Source organism: Sardina pilchardus, chromosome 2 (assembly GCF_963854185.1).
Source record: "Sardina pilchardus chromosome 2, fSarPil1.1, whole genome shotgun sequence".
Classification (NCBI taxonomy): domain Eukaryota; kingdom Metazoa; phylum Chordata; class Actinopteri; order Clupeiformes; family Clupeidae; genus Sardina; species Sardina pilchardus.
Window position 1 is genome coordinate 38,564,920 of NC_084995.1, and position 15,917 is coordinate 38,580,836.

The window sequence follows — 15,917 nt, forward strand, 5'->3', positions numbered from 1 at the left end:
TCCTTAAAGCTATTGTTTGAATACTGTAGCCTAAACCATTTCCTGTGCATATCCAACGTTCTTCCAATATTCAACAGGCTTCTTTTCATATAGGCTTTCATGTTATTTATGTTCAAGCCGTTCTTTAACTTTAATTTTGCAGATGTGTACTGAATAATTGTTTGACCCAAAGTACTTTTAAATCATTAAACATCCAGGTGATATTTCACAGGGGTGTGCTCACTTCTCTTGTATTGCTTGCGTAATTGCTTGAAGCTAGACTGTCCAATTCTAGGGAAGCCTGGCATTGTCTCTCCCACCTTGTTGCATCAAATGTCAGATAAATCATCTGTTTGTGGAAGAAAGTGATGAGTAAGACTTGCCACACCCTTGTGGGCTACATCTTCACCCATTAGTAATAATCCCATTCTTTACAATGGACTTCTGCCTCTGCTTCACCCGCACATGGTTCACCTTATCAGTAAATAGTACCACACCTTTACCATGGCACTTTGAAATAGTCTACACACATGTTAGCAGTAACTTACAGTTTTACAAGGTGGAAAGCTGTGTGTTAATAGAACTCTCCACAGTTAAAGTTCAGTTTGTTACTCTAAAACAGCAGAAGGTTTTAGAAAAGCATGCATTGTGTCATGAAAAGTAAGCCAAAAGGTCACTAAACAATAAGTTTGCAAAACACCCATGTGCTGCAGCAGGTGAATTATAATCGCTACACGATTCAGATCCCAAGAAGCCTGCAAATAATGAGGCCAGTGGCCAAGAAGGAGGGGGTGGGGAGCACATTCTTCAACTACAGTGAGGGGTTGGGATGATACCACTTCGGCTACTTACCACTATACTACAACTGCGTATTGCGTTATCTTTACCTTTTAAAGATGATTAACCCTATCGAAATTGGGTGTAGGCTAGACTATAATGTGGGCGCAGTTTGACTTGAACAAGCACCGCCCTTTACTGCCCCTGCCTGTGTTGTATCATAAAAGTATCTCCCACTTTCTCTTGTTTTAGTGGCATTTGGAGGATTTATTCGACTGAAGTACACACATACTGTAGGCGAAGTGAGAGGATATTTTTCAACGAGTCAAATGGCTCACGCAGCGTCAGTTATACGACTTATTGTGCCCATTTTGATACTGGTAAGTAAGACAATAACGATGTCTTTGGCTGTGTGTACATTTAGTAACAGCAAATAACGGAATATGGAGTGTCACGGTGGGCAAAAAATCATTACGTTCTGAACAGAGAACTGATAAGAGGGGTGGCCTACGTGACTGACATGTCGAAACTGTCTGATACTTTTTAAAAGTCGAACTGTCTCTTCATCAGCTGAGTTTGTCATTTATTTTGTTGACACTTACCAAGAGAGCTGTTAGGCTACGAGGAATGTACACCATTTTAAAAGTTTCACAATAATTGTGATTCGTCAATGGCTTATTCTTCTTAACGAGGAGCTCACAATTATTTCACGATCTGTGTCGATGTCATAGCCATAGGATACTTAATCCAGACTGGAAGTTCAAAGGGACACTGATTTTCATTGATTTTACATGACAGCAACAGTGATACTTTTTTCACGGGAACCAATTCAAATGGTTCTAAAACACACCATACGTTGACGTATTTTGCATTTCATGTGCATCTCGCTTTCAGATTTTACAAGTCCAGGGATATAGCAGTGGACTTCAGAAGCTTCAGAGGCAGAAACGAGAATGGATCATTCCTCCCAAGAAATTGTTGGAGAATAAGGACTATACTAAGATGGAATACATATCAAAAGTATGAAAATGCATTACCAAAAAGTGGTTCCAGATTCTGTAATTGAGTTCCTTATGTTTGATTATTCAATAGTTATGGGACCTCACCTCAACTTGTCTGTGTTTATTTTTAAATCTATTAAATGCAACCTCCTTGCTCCAGCAACTGATAGACATCAGTTGCAGTGAAATTACTTGTAGCCTAAACAAAATTTTAAAAATGATTTAAGAAAAAGGAATCAAAATAGTGGATATATAGCGTTTTGGAAAAGAGCTCTTCATTTGTATCCCTTCTAGTAATCTGCCTATTATTGATGAAACTGATCTGAACGTATGACTAACTTAGCTTAAGAGCATTCAATTTCCCACTGTTGATCATTTTGAAGCTGTGTTTACACTTTCACTTGTACTCTGATTATTACACAAGTAGGCTGTATATCACCAGACTCAAATGCATTTTCAAACAGATTCGCTCTGATGAAGAGACACGAACAAGCATACGTTACTTTCTTGAAGGCAAAGGAGCATCTGAAGCTCCCATGAACCTTTTCACAGTGAATCATGAAAATGGCTATGTCAGGATCAATGGCATTCTGGACCGGGAAGAGACGCCCTATTACTATGTGAGTCTGTTTTTCACACTGGCTGAGGAATGGACTTTTGCCATTAGGCTGTGGTTGATATATTGAAGCTGAATTTGTGATGTGTTTGGTTTTTTTTAGTTGAAGGGAGTGGCTAAGTTTGCAGATGGGACACGAGCAGAGAAAGACATTGATCTCGTAATAGAGGTTCTGGACGTGAATGACTGTCCACCTGTGTTCTCTTTCGTAGCAGCTCAAAGTACTAGTGAAATTTTTGAAGCAAGTTCAATTGGTATGTGTTTCACTTTTCAGATATCAGAAATTGTACCGCCAACTAATGATAACTGGAGGTTATACTGATCATTTTGCTGTATTGCAGCTACGTATGTGATGAAAATCAACGCCACAGATGCAGACATGCCCAACACGCCTAACTCACAGATAGCCTACACCATTGTTGAGCAAAGCCCTCCAGGGGGCAGCATGTTCTACATCAACCAGGAAACAGGAGGGATCTTTGTGAATATGAGGACTCTGGACAGGGAGGTGAGTGTCAAACTGTTGAGGGACTCTCAACCGCACTGTAATGTCAAAATATGCTGAGTCTGAGACTTCAGGTGTTCAGTGTTCAAGAGCACAGTGACAAAACTTAGCCTATAAGTGATTGTGCAGGGATCGAGGGATCACTTCTATCCTTCTTCACGTCACAACTAGAGGCATGATTTGAATACCACAACCTGTTACACTGTTATTGTCCCTGGCTTGTCATATGTCTCTCTGAAGTCTTGTTTGTCTGGTTTGAAACATGTGCAGACCCACGACACATACACCCTGACAATCAAAGGAAGTGACATGAATGGAGCGGCTGGAGGGCTCTCGGGCACTGGAAAAGTTGTTATCAAGCTTCTGGATGTAAATGATAACATTCCAACTCTGGAAAAGAGCTTTGTAAGAAATTATTCACTCTAAGATACTCACTACACTACTTTTTTTGGTTGAAGTTTAACATAAGGCTGAGTTGAGTTTTGAGAGTTGGTTGAGTTTAGAATACCAAATCCATGACAGTAACTCAGCTGTTAACATAAACATAAACATCACATGAGAATAAGTCGTTCTTTAAGAAAATCATCATATAACATAGAGAAACCAACCGTGTTTGATGCATTGTACTTTCTATGTACACATTGATAACCTTTTTGAAGTAGAAGTGAATTGATCTGACCTATTGTTATATTCACAGTACGAGGCCAATGTAATGGAGAACACAGTCAACGTGACGGTGGTGAAGATCCAAGCACTAGATCTTGATTTAAAATATACTGACAACTGGCTGGCTGTATACACCATTGTCTCTGGAAATGAAGCAGGATACTTCAGCATCACCACAGACACCAAAACAAATGAGGGCATACTGGTGTTAAATAAGGTATGGCATTGAGACATATCACAGTAGCCAATTCAAGGCAAGTTTATTTATATAGTGCATATACACAGAGGTCATTTAATGTGCTGTACCTAAACAAAAACAAAGAATAATAGTAAAGAAGTATCAAAGGGCAATAGTTAAATAATAGCTTTAAAAGTGCAATACATAAAGAATAATTAAAAAGAAAACGCAGGTAGAATAATTAAAAGACAGATTCAGAATTTACAACTCAGAGATAACAGAGACTGCATTCAGTTATCAGAAGGCATGAATCATGTTTTGACATGTTTTTTTGAGGTGGTACAAAGAAGTCACTGTCACTGTCCTTGGCAACAAAGAAACTCCTTTCTTGTAGATATGAATTGAACCAGTTGATAGTTATACCTGTACATCCAACTCCAGCGCTCTAGTCTGTGTAATAATATGTTGTGATCAGCAACATCAAATGCTGCGCTAAAGTCCAGTAGCACTAAGACTAAAGCCCAATTCACACTAAAGATTCCCAAATTGACGAGACCGAGTTGCAGCGGTGTGAATTAGAAGTTCGCAGTTGCAAGGTTTTAGAACGTCGCGGCTCATCTTCATCGGGAATCTTTGGTCTGAACCCTTCTTAAGACACACTGGCACCTACTGTACAGACCAAGCCGATTCTTGTCTTTGGAGAAGTGTGTTTATAAAAGGTACATCTTGATGTCTGTAGAACTGTGGTTAAAATTATAGCTGCAAAAAGATAAAGATGCTATTCAGAAATGTACCTCCCAAAGATGTATAAATGTTTGACTGACACCATAGAATCTTCATCTATGTCTTTCTCAGTGTTTTTGAATAGTCAGAGAAACAGAGAGGGACAGAGTGAAACATTTCAGCAATCTATGGACATGAACACATATTTAGGGGGGGAAAGCACATTGTTGACATTAGACAGGGTTGTCGTATTTAGTAATTGAAGCATTTCTTATGTCCATGGCAGCCCTTAAACTATGAAGAACTGCAAGAGGTCAACCTGCGGGTGAGTGTTTCCAACAAAGCTGAGTACCACTCCTCCACCATCATCTCACAGTCCAAGACGTACCCCATCAAGATCCATGTCCAAAATGAGCCAGAAGGCCCTCGCTTTCAACCTCAAATCAAAGTAGTGACAGTCTCAGAGGACAGCAAAACCATTGACTTCAAGACGGTCATCACTACCTACAAGGCCATTGATAGTGACACGCTGATGCATGCCACTAACGTCATGTGAGTGCCCTTTTGTATGTTTTGTATGTTTGTGTTGTATTTTTTTCATTTAAAAATCTAAAATATACAGCATTAAATGCGATGTACTATACTGCTGTAAATCATATACAGTATCAACACTACTAATATGAATGTAACATTTTATCTTCATATTTGTGTGGCGTTTATGGCCTTCGTTGTATTTCTGTTCAGTTATGCCAAAGGAGAAGATAAGGACAACTGGATAAGTATAGATAGAGAGACTGCTGAAATCAGACTAAACAAATATCCTGACCGAGAATCCAAGCACCTGGTTAATGGAACGTACTATGCCAAAATCATTTGTATCTCAAAAGGTAAGGATTGTTTGAAACTTTGATTGTTTTGTAGTGTACACATTTGGTTAAATTTACAACTGCAACAAGCTAGCACTTCAGATCAGAAATGTACCTCCCAGAGATTTATAAACAAGCGTGTATCTGGTCCACCTCCTCTGTTCCCTGGTCTTCCCCGCAAAGCATCTGTCTTTAAGTGTCATAAGAGTCATACGCTTTGAGTAAGCCATTTACTCACAATCTGCAATATTCTATCTCAGAAGCCCCAGTGAAAACAGCCACAGGAACCATTGCCATTCAGGTTGACGACTTCAATGACAATTGTCCAAAATTGACCAGCACGAGTCAGTCTGTGTGCTTTCCGGATGATGTGGTGTATGTCACTGCTGTGGATAAAGATCCCTTTCCAAACGGAGCACCATTTGAATTTAAAGTTGTGTCCGACACAAAAGAACGCTGGACCGTAGAGCGCCTTAATGGTGAGTATTTGCATAGGGTAACGGTCAGATAAATTATTACACAGGGAATGTTCTCTCAAACAAGAAAATTAACTCTCCTTTCCGCCTTGTATTGAATAGTGAATAGTTTGAGTATTATGTTTGTGTGTGTGCTCGTGTGTGTGTGTGTGTGTGTGTGTGTGTGTGTGTGTGTGATTGATTGTTTGTTTGTCTGTTTGTTTACTATCAGACACCACGGTGATCTTGCGACCCAAAGAGACTTTGTGGCCAGGCCTTTACAAGGTGTTCCTGGAGATCCAAGACGAGCAGGGAAAAGCCTGTGCTGGCGGTCAGGTGTTAGACCTGGAGGTGTGCAGCTGCACCAAGGGCACCAAGGCGTGCCTGGACCGCGGTGTCAGGGGGCCCACCGCCATCCTGGGACCCGCTGGCATCCTCTTGCTGCTCCTGGGACTCGTGCTGCTCTTCTGTGAGTGCATTCAACTCACACACAGCTCATGCACAGTACAGTGGTTAGGTGGTTCGTGTCACCTCCGTGTTCGTTACTTTAAAGTCATAAAAAAAGAGAGCAGGCTAGACTAGCTCTAGAGAATGCAACCAAGAATGCACACAGGTTTGTGTGATAGTAAAAATGGTACACAGAACAGTCAACATATTTTTGAATTTACAGTCAATTTAGCCAGATACTGTCAGATTACTGATGTTTGGACACTGGCACTTCAGTAATCAGCTTAGCTCAATGGGCTCCTCTCGAAGAAGAGGCTAGTAGATGAAATTCGACCTCTTGAAAGGTGTTTAGAAATAGCTGCACCAAAACATGAGGAACAGGGGGAGACTCCACGTGTGTGCTTTACTGACAACCCTGAATTATGAACTCAGAGTAATGCTCCTATAGGTAGAAAGCCTCTGTGACTATTTTTGCTTTGGGGTATGGAGCCACAAGGCTCTGCTATTATGAGGGTTTACCACTTATTCTGAGCTTAGGTTTGTCACTAACCCACGTTCTTGGAACACACTCTCCCTACCCATGTGTTTCATCTTGCTGGTACATTAGTTGCTCATTTAAGTAAAAAAAAAAAGAGAACTCTTGAAGCTTTTAAATAATAGTAATAAGAAAAAAGAGAACTTCTTCAATGGTACTAACCCTGTGCATTTGACATGTGCTCTCAACTTGACAGTGCTGCCCCTCCTGCTGCTGTTCTGTCTGTGTGGTGATGCTGCTACGAAGGGTGGTTTTGTTGCCATGCCCTGGGAGGCCAAACAACACCTCATCTCTTATCACACAGAGGGCCAAGGGGAAGACAAGGTAGCGGTCACGCCACACGCACTCCCAGAGCCAGGCCTCTGCTTCACTGTCCTTCTAATAGAGCATAGCAGCCAGGGAGGTTCAGATGACATGAAACAGACTGCACGACGTGAATGACACTTGACTGAAATATGTGGTTTTGACTTCACAGGAAGTGCCGCTGGTGACCATACCAACAGTAGTGGATGGTACCCTCATAAAGGCCATTGATGGAGGCGGAAAAGGCACTGGTATTGCACCGGGCTGGTCTGGTCAAACAATTGATACTACTGATGGACACCAGCAGTGGATTTCATCAGTGAGCACTGTTGGTGGAGGATATGATAGGTATGGGTACGGGCAAGGGCAAGGGCAAGGGCAATGGCAAGGGCAAGGGCAAGGCCAATATGACCATTGGCAAAGTGGACACAAATATCAGGAAGTGTCCAGCAAAATGGGCGCATTTGAAGGCATTGCATTATCGGAGGGATTTCTTCAAGAATATTATTCACAGGTGAGTTTGTTTATTTATTTTTTATAAATAAATGTATTCTTTATTTGTGTGTGTGTGTGTGTGTGTGTGTGTGTGTGTGTGTGTGTGTGTGTGTGTGTGTGTGTTTACATTGAAAGCAATTCAAACTGTCCCAAACATGGCTCTGAGTCTGAGTATCTTTACTTTAGAAAGCACACTGCATTCAGAATCAGCATTCTCCGAAAGAGGCTCTGCTCATCTTTGATTATGAGGGCCAGGAGTCTCCAGTGGGCTCTATAGGCTGCTGTAGTCTCCTCCAGGATGACCAGGACCTGGACTTCCTCAATGACCTCGGGCCTAAATTTAAGACTCTGGCCGACATCTGCGGTGGCACGTCACTTGAAGTCGAGTCTAGTAAGGTGACGGTCACAGCTTCTCAGCCTTCAGCACCGATCGTGGCTAACGTTGATGTCTTTGCGGATATCACACACAGCATTAACGCTGCTAGAACCGAGGCGGCCAGCCTGGCCACTTCATCCACCCGGATCCAAGAAAGCGTAATCTCGTCAACCCGTCCAGCCACCACCGATGTGCACCTTCGAGAGAACTTTGTCGTTCCAACCCAGACACTGCTCATCCAGCAGCCAACTCTCTACTACACTGCTGCTGCCCCACCCATGTACGTGGTGGATCCACAGCCCCATCAAACCCTGGTCGTAGGTCCTGCCGTCAATATGGGCGAAAACATGGTCGTGGTCGAGAGACAGGCCACCACAGGAGGATCTGCCCAGCTGCAGGGTTTAAGTCAGGGGGTGATCGGGGTGGAGAGCCTGCACGGAGCCCAGAGCCTGATTCTGCTGGAGGGAGGCAGGGCCTCTGTGGCCGGTGACCCTCACCAGATCGTTGGCACGTTGGGGAAAAGGCAAGTGGTCACGGTCGAGACGTGTGGTCATGGATTGCAGAGCGGCTCTGCGACTCAAATCGGTCATGGCGAGAGCTACGCGTCTGGTAATGTCTCACTTTCAGGGTCATCAGTGAGTTCTGAGAGCAGGGGGCTGCAGTATTCGGGCGGCGGCGGGTTGATTCAGGTACTCCCATCCCAAGGCCTTCACAGTGAGAGTGTAGACCTGAGAGGTCAAGGTGTCTCTATGAATGTTCCACTGGAGGCTATGCACGAAGGCACACACAAAGTTGTTGTCCAGGAGAGGGTGTCAGTCACTGAGAGAAATATCCAATCCAGTAGTACAGCATAAAAGGGTTCAAGGATATATTGCTTCAGTTTATCAAGTTTATTACATTAGCACTGTAGGGATACCAGTGGCTATCTTAAGTATTAGGAAACAATATTATTGAATGCAAAATGAAGAGTATGTGTTACTAAGATTTAGTATTAACTGCATCAGAAAGCAAAGGAAAGAAGTCTTAAGATTTCTTTTGACTTCAGCACTATATATTTATTTTTTCTTTTCTTTTCTTTTTTTAAGATACACTTTAAACAGCCTCTTCATTAAACTGTATCCAGCACTGTATCTGTTGCTTTACAAGCATTGTACATTCAAGATCATGTAATGATCTTTTTTTTTTTTTACTTCACTTGAGAAACAGTGAATAACATGTGATCGGGTTAGGTTTGCTGTAATACACTGTTTATTATTACCACTAGAGGGTGATACTGTTCTGTGCTACTGAATGACTTCCTGCATCTCATTACTGTAATGATGTGCATTTATGTATATTTGTAGAAAGCAAAGGAAATACTCCAAAAATAAATGTCTAATGTTTTGTTTTTGTTGAATTAGAAGTGAGATTGATCTGAAAAAAAAAATAAGGTTAGCGTTTTGAGGAGAATAAAGTTTGCTATAGGGCAGCATTTGACATTTCAATAAGTTAGTTCCATATTTCCAGTTTTTGTTTTGTTGTCTTACTTGATGCTTTATTTAGATGTACTGTAATATATGTCTAAATGTGCTAAATACAGATTGTCAATCTTTTGCATTATTTTGATATTATTTGGTCTGATAAGCCATCGTAAAGCCTTTGTTCATTGTAAGATATGAACAAGATTTGTGTCACGCTTGGCGCCATATTTTGCAAGGTGTACGATAGTGTACGATTTGTTTAAGCAGTAACACCAGTGGGACAGGGGTCGGTTAAGCATATTCCCATGGCTGTACTTTGGCCGTAGGTACATACATAGTACTTTATGTAAGAAGCCATGGTATTTCCATATTCTTACTGTAATATTGTTTAATGCGTTCAGTAGGCCCTACTGTATAAGGGGATTGCTCAACTTTTTTTCATTTATTAATTACTTATTAGTTACTGCAACAACACACCACATGCCAATTGATTTTGACCCTTCAATTACTCCTTAATTAAGGCATTCTCTAATTAAGGCATTCTTCTGTACAATTCAAGGTTTAGAAAGTGTCTGTCTTGCATGAAGTGACACAGGTTCAATTTCCAGCATAGTTTTGAATTTGAAAATACAGGTAAAAGTGGGGGCTATTTCTGTTCCTAGAATTAGCAACAGAGTGAGGAAAGAACAGAAGGCTGTAGTCATTGAGTCAACGTTGGGAAGGACCAAACGTCTCATATATCAGTGTTTCTTAACTGATCTGACCTTGGGACCCTCAGTGTCCCATGGTCATTAAGTTGCAACCCATAACCCATTTGCTTTCAAAGTGCTCGACATGTTTGTGCCATTTTAGTTTTTGATTTTTTTTCATCTCCTGCCAGCAATTCACTGCACGCCACAGACTGGGGTTTCTGCACCTTTTTGTCGTCAACATCAGTGAATCCATACTGTTCATCAAATACTCAGGGTCGTTTTGCCATACTATTACAATAATGTCTAACATGACCTGTCACATAAAGACTGTCTATGTCCATGGCAACGACTGGCATAATAAAGGTCCGACACCAGCCCTGATGGTGTAACGTTTTAAATGGGCAATTCTTCTTTTGTTTCGCAACCCACTTATTTAAAAAAAAAAAGAAAACTGCCAACCCTTATACAAATTCATGAACAGATAGAGTGTGTTTTTTTTTTTAATAGTGTCTAATAGTATTACACAGCCCTGATGATGATGAACAAAAATCTATGCATTGTTATAGAAAAATAAGTCCAGATAAGCAAATTGTATTTAAAGAAAAAATAAATAAACTCAGCTGTGCAACGTTTGCATGTTTGCTCTGCTTTCTTCTCATGCTGCCCTTTTGGCCCACGTGTCGCCAGATTACCATGGTTTAATGTGATCATCTGAACAGTATTGAAATCAAAAGAATTGCCAAAGTTAAGTGAAGACACTTTTAACTGGATATAATGTCCTTATTTCCTCCTTGCTCCTTTCCACTTTCTATCCCTAGCCCATTGGTATCATGATTTGAATGACTTTTTCTTGAGATTTAATACACAAAATGACTCTACCAGGGCAACTTATGATAACTTAGGAAAGCTAACACTGAATGAATCCGTAGCTTGCATGAAAATCGAACCCATACAGGTACAATCCACTTTTAGTAAAGTCTGCAACAAGAAATCAGTAGGCCCAGATGGCCTGCCAGCATTTCTATTAAAAAAATGCACGGTTGAGTTGACGGAGGCTTGGCGCCCTATCTACCAGATGTCTATTGAAAGTAGCACAGTACCAACCCTATGGAAAAATCCCTTATCATCCCTGTACCTAAGCTTACACATCCAGTAAAGATTTTAGACCTATAGCATTAACCTGTGTAGTCATGAAATGCTTTGAGAGAATTATAGTAAGCAGACTTAAAACTGAGATATCTTCACATATTGACCCCCTCCAGTTTGCGTATAGGGAGGGGCGCAGCACAGAGGATGCGGTTATCTGTGTGTCTCACCTAACTAATAAGCACTTAGGAAACCCAAAGGCGTACGCACGGATTTTATTTGCTGACTTCAGTTCGGCCTTTGACACTGTTTGCCCTAGTCCAGAAACTCACTAACATGCAAGTCAGTCCATCACTTATTTTTTTTTTTTTTTTTTTTTTTTAAAGTATATTTTTTGGCTTTTTGCCTTTATTAGTACAGGACAGTGAAGTGGTAGACAGGAAGCAAGTGGGAGAGAGAGATGGGGTGGGATCGGGACATGACCGCAGGCCGGATTCGAACCTGGGTCCCCGTGGGCACTCGGACCCGTAAATGGTACGAGCGCTGTAGCCTGCTGCGCCACAGCGCCCCCCAGTCCATCACTTATAAAGTGGGTCTACTCTCTCCTTACAAATAGACAAGTGCAACAGGTTAAGGTCAACAATGCATTCTCTTATGCTAGATCATGCAGTACTGGAGTACCACAGGGTGCTGTGAGCTCGCCTATTTTGTTTACCCTATATACCAACGAGTGCAGAAGCAAACAGTCAAAAAATCATATTATCAAATTTTCCGATGACACAGTTATAGTTAGCTTACTGGAGGTTGGCGACAGCCCTTCAATTTACTTAAATGAAATATTAAATGAGTCTTTCAAAATCTGGTGTGAGACACATCATCTCACCTTAAATGTAAACAAAACTAAAGAGATGATACTAGACCCGAGAGCGATGTGTACTCATGAACCATTACATCTTGACAATAGCGAAATTGCAGGTGTCTTCCTATAAGTACCTGGGTATCTACATTGATAATCTGTTAAAATGGAATGTGCATGTTGATTATCTATGCTCAAAATTAGGTCAAAGACTGCACTTCCTGAGGAGACTCAGGATCTTTGGTGTAAACAAAAAGATCATGGAGCTATTCTACAATGCAGTGCTGGAAAGTTTGATCAGATATGGGATGGCAGCTTGGTATGGCTCTCTCAATGTGCAGAGCAAAACAAAATTAGAGAAAGTAGTCAAGACCTCAATGAAAGTGGTAGGTAAACATCACTATCCCTCCCTTCAATTCATATTCGAAAAAGTAGTAGTAAACCGGGCACACAGTATTCTTGATGATCCTTCCCATATTCTCTACTCTGAATATGAATTACTACCATCTGGGAGACGTTTTAGAGTCAGTGGATTCAAAAGCAACCGTTACAAGCTCTCTTTTATCTCAACCTCAATAAAACTATTAAATGAATTCATGAAACAAGAACAAAAACAAACGAACAAAAACAAACGCACTATACTTGCATAGTTCATTGTGCACCTGATTGTCATGTACCTAAAATATTATATTCCTGAGTATAGGGGCGTTCTATGAGTTTTTGGGAATGTGCAATACCAAGGGAAATGTGCAATATCAGTACAGGGAGATGTGCAATATTAAGATTAAAGTAGAAGAAGGGGCTGTGCAATATAAGTATAGTGAATGATGACAAGTGAACGTTTTTACTGTGAACAATTAATTTATTCAGGCTCTGTATGCATATTTATTGTGTTTTTAAGTACAGGGGGTTCTATGAATTTCAAAAGGAAATTGTGTAATGCCAAGGGAAATGTGCAATACCAATACCATATGTTGTTGAGAATGAGCAATGTCTAGGAAAATGTGCAATATCAATCAGTACAGGGAGATGTGCAATATCAATATGCTCTCTCTCTCTCTCTCTCTCTCTCTCTCTCTCTCTCTCTCTCTCTCTCTCTCTTGTCTCATCATCTGAATGCACCAGTGTGAAAACATTATACATATCGGTAAAAATTAAGTTGATGTTCAGGACTGGAGAATTAGTGATTAGTGATAGTGATTAACCTCACTGTGTGTTCACTAATTCGGTTAAATTGGTTTAAATGCAGAGAACGAATTTCCCTCAGGGGATCAAAAAAAAGTATATATATTACCCTATAAATCAATAATTATCGACTAATCTCTTGGACGCCCCGTATGTGAAGTGTTTTTCAGATTGACTTGCTGTTACCAAACATGTTCGTTTTGTCATGCAATTATTGACAAAATATTGTTTGTTAACCTAAGGCATGCAGGGCGTTTTCTCATCCAAATAGAACATACTGCCTGCATGAAATCATTGACTGACATGGGACAAGGACATCACCTTGACATCAGCTTTTGCATAAATAAACCCACCTGCTTTTCTTAGAAATGCCAACACCCAAGACTTTCATAGGAAGAACAAAACCTGTTTCAACCTGATCTTTAATGTCTTTGCTTCCTGATGTAATGCCATGATTAATTTCTTTATTTTTTATTTCTAAAGATCCTTCACTATGACCTCTTAGCGTTAATGGATGGGTGACACAGCAAACACTCATCAGAGGACTGCAGCGGTCAAGAGGGGACATACAGCTGGACCATGAAATTAAGTTAGATTCAGTGTGTCCTTTATGCCAAAGTAAGGGATCTGAATTTAATGTTGGATGCTAGGAAGCCAATAAAGAGCAACAAACAGGAGTTATTTGTCTTTGGCTCATTAAAGATGTGCTGCTGCACTTTGAATCATCTAACTACTAATGCAGTAATAGATCCTTACATCTATGCCATTCTTCACACACACTTACAAGCAAGGCCCTTAAATATTTTATTATAATAGATAACATGTAGGCGATATGTGCCCATTGTGATACAGGGCTGGTTCTAGCCTACATTTGCATGGGCTGGTAGAAAGTGTGAGTGGCCAGCATAGCAAAGCGGTCAAATTGGATCAGAATGGACGTAGGCTAAACACAAAACACAAACAAAACCAGTACTATGTATAGTTGTTGCAGCCAAGAGCCAGACATGGGCAGTATTTCTGATACACGTGTTTCACATACAAAATAGTATTTTGTTATTTGCATTTTATTTTTGTCGAAGAAAATGGCTTTGTATTTTGTGTCAAAGGTGTGTATTTTTGTAGTTTAAAAATACTGCCAAATATTTTAAATTAAACCAATGGCCTACTTTTGGTGATGTGATGACATGATACAGCTGCAACAAATTTAGCATAATTCAGTGCAAGATGAGTAATTTGAGTACCGTAATTTCCCGACTATTAGCCGCGGCTTATACATTGATTTTGCAAAATTTCTTCAGCTATGAGGTTAATACAGGGGGGCAGTTAATATGGTGTTAATATGGTTTTGTTTCTTTTAACTTGCATAAAACACTGCCCTGCGGCTTATACACAATGCGGCTTATATGGGGGAAATTACTGTAACTTGTAGGTTTCTCACGCAAACAATACACTCCCTCTCAACAACCGCAAGTTTCTTGAGAACTTGAATCATCTAATCGGATCACACGGAAATGGGAATGTAGTTACCCTGCTGCATTGGGAATGCATTGGCAATGCCAGAGAACTGTCAACACTTTGAACCGCTTGACAAGTTCGTTTGATACATTGACAAGTTTTTGGGGGGTTTTCTTGTGCTGACAGTACTCAGTTAGCCTGACTTTCGAGAGGTTAGAACTCAGTGGCTTTGAGAAACATGTCTATATGGAAAATGCCCAGAGCTGTCCTTTAATTGCACAGTTATGTACCAGTTTGCTACCATTGCACTCAACACCAACTCATGTAACATCCAAGCAGGGTTTGAGGCTGCACACACAGATGCACAACTGAAAAAAAAGAAAGAAAAAACATTTGTTTGTTTGGGTGGGCAAGGCACAATGCTCGTGTGGGCTTAGTGTCGCTTTTTTAGGGGTTCTCTATTCTCAGGGCTAAAACAGCTAGTGCAACCAAAATTTTCAATTTTAACATTTAGATTCATATTCTACAGACTGAGACCTTAAAAAAAAGCAAAACATGATTTTATTAGGAGAAGAGGCTGGGGGTGCATAATTGGCATATCTAGGTCGTGGCCTATACATGAAATGGGCTCATTATAGCAATATAAGGCCCGTCCTATGTTATTTTAGACACCTACCAATGTGCAGCATGGTAGATATTTGGCTTATGTCTTCATATGTGAAGTTTGAGTCCATAATAGGTAATCTAAAAGCTGTTTTTAATTGACTAGGATAATCTCTGCTATAATTGCTTAAAATCGGTTTTTCAGAGTTTCCCTATTCTCAGGGCTAAAACAAGTAGTGCAGCCCAAAATGTTCAATATTAACATTCAGATTCATATTCTACACATCCAGACCTTTCAAAAAATATATGGTAGTGAAAAGAAAACACGAAAACGAAAAAATAGTTGATCCGTTACACATTTTTGGCTATTTTTTCCCATTTTTGTCCAGAAATAGGGTCAATATTTTGTCAAATGTCAAAAATAACCATTTCATTCAATTCCTGGGGTTAGAAATGTATGGGAAAATGTGTTCATTTGTCTCTGTATGTTGTTTACTTCAAATGTTATGCCTCTTTCTATATAATTATTCGGTTTCTCGGGTTCCGGTCGGGTGCAACAAAGGGTTAAAAATGAAGCCTTTGGGACATTATTTCAGCTTGGTACCTGGCAGATTCTGAAAAAAGACACTTTAAGGATTCTAAAAAATCAGGTGGCATA

The 15,917-nt window shown here is 40.4% G+C and overlaps 1 protein-coding gene across 1 annotated transcript; it reads left to right on the plus strand.

The window, feature by feature from the left end:
* The first annotated feature begins 978 nt into the window (after window positions 1-978).
* Window positions 979-10,706, plus strand: LOC134073333 (desmoglein-2-like protein). Its single transcript, XM_062530318.1, has 14 exons — window positions 979-1,136; window positions 1,651-1,776; window positions 2,222-2,377; window positions 2,477-2,627; window positions 2,715-2,881; window positions 3,149-3,283; window positions 3,576-3,761; window positions 4,732-4,997; window positions 5,190-5,332; window positions 5,572-5,790; window positions 5,999-6,235; window positions 6,945-7,072; window positions 7,224-7,565; window positions 7,733-10,706. The coding sequence occupies exons 1-14, from the start codon at window positions 1,086-1,088 to the stop codon at window positions 8,774-8,776; spliced, it is 3,351 nt and encodes a 1,116-aa protein (XP_062386302.1). The 5' UTR covers window positions 979-1,085; the 3' UTR covers window positions 8,777-10,706.
* The last annotated feature ends 5,211 nt before the right edge of the window (window positions 10,707-15,917 follow it).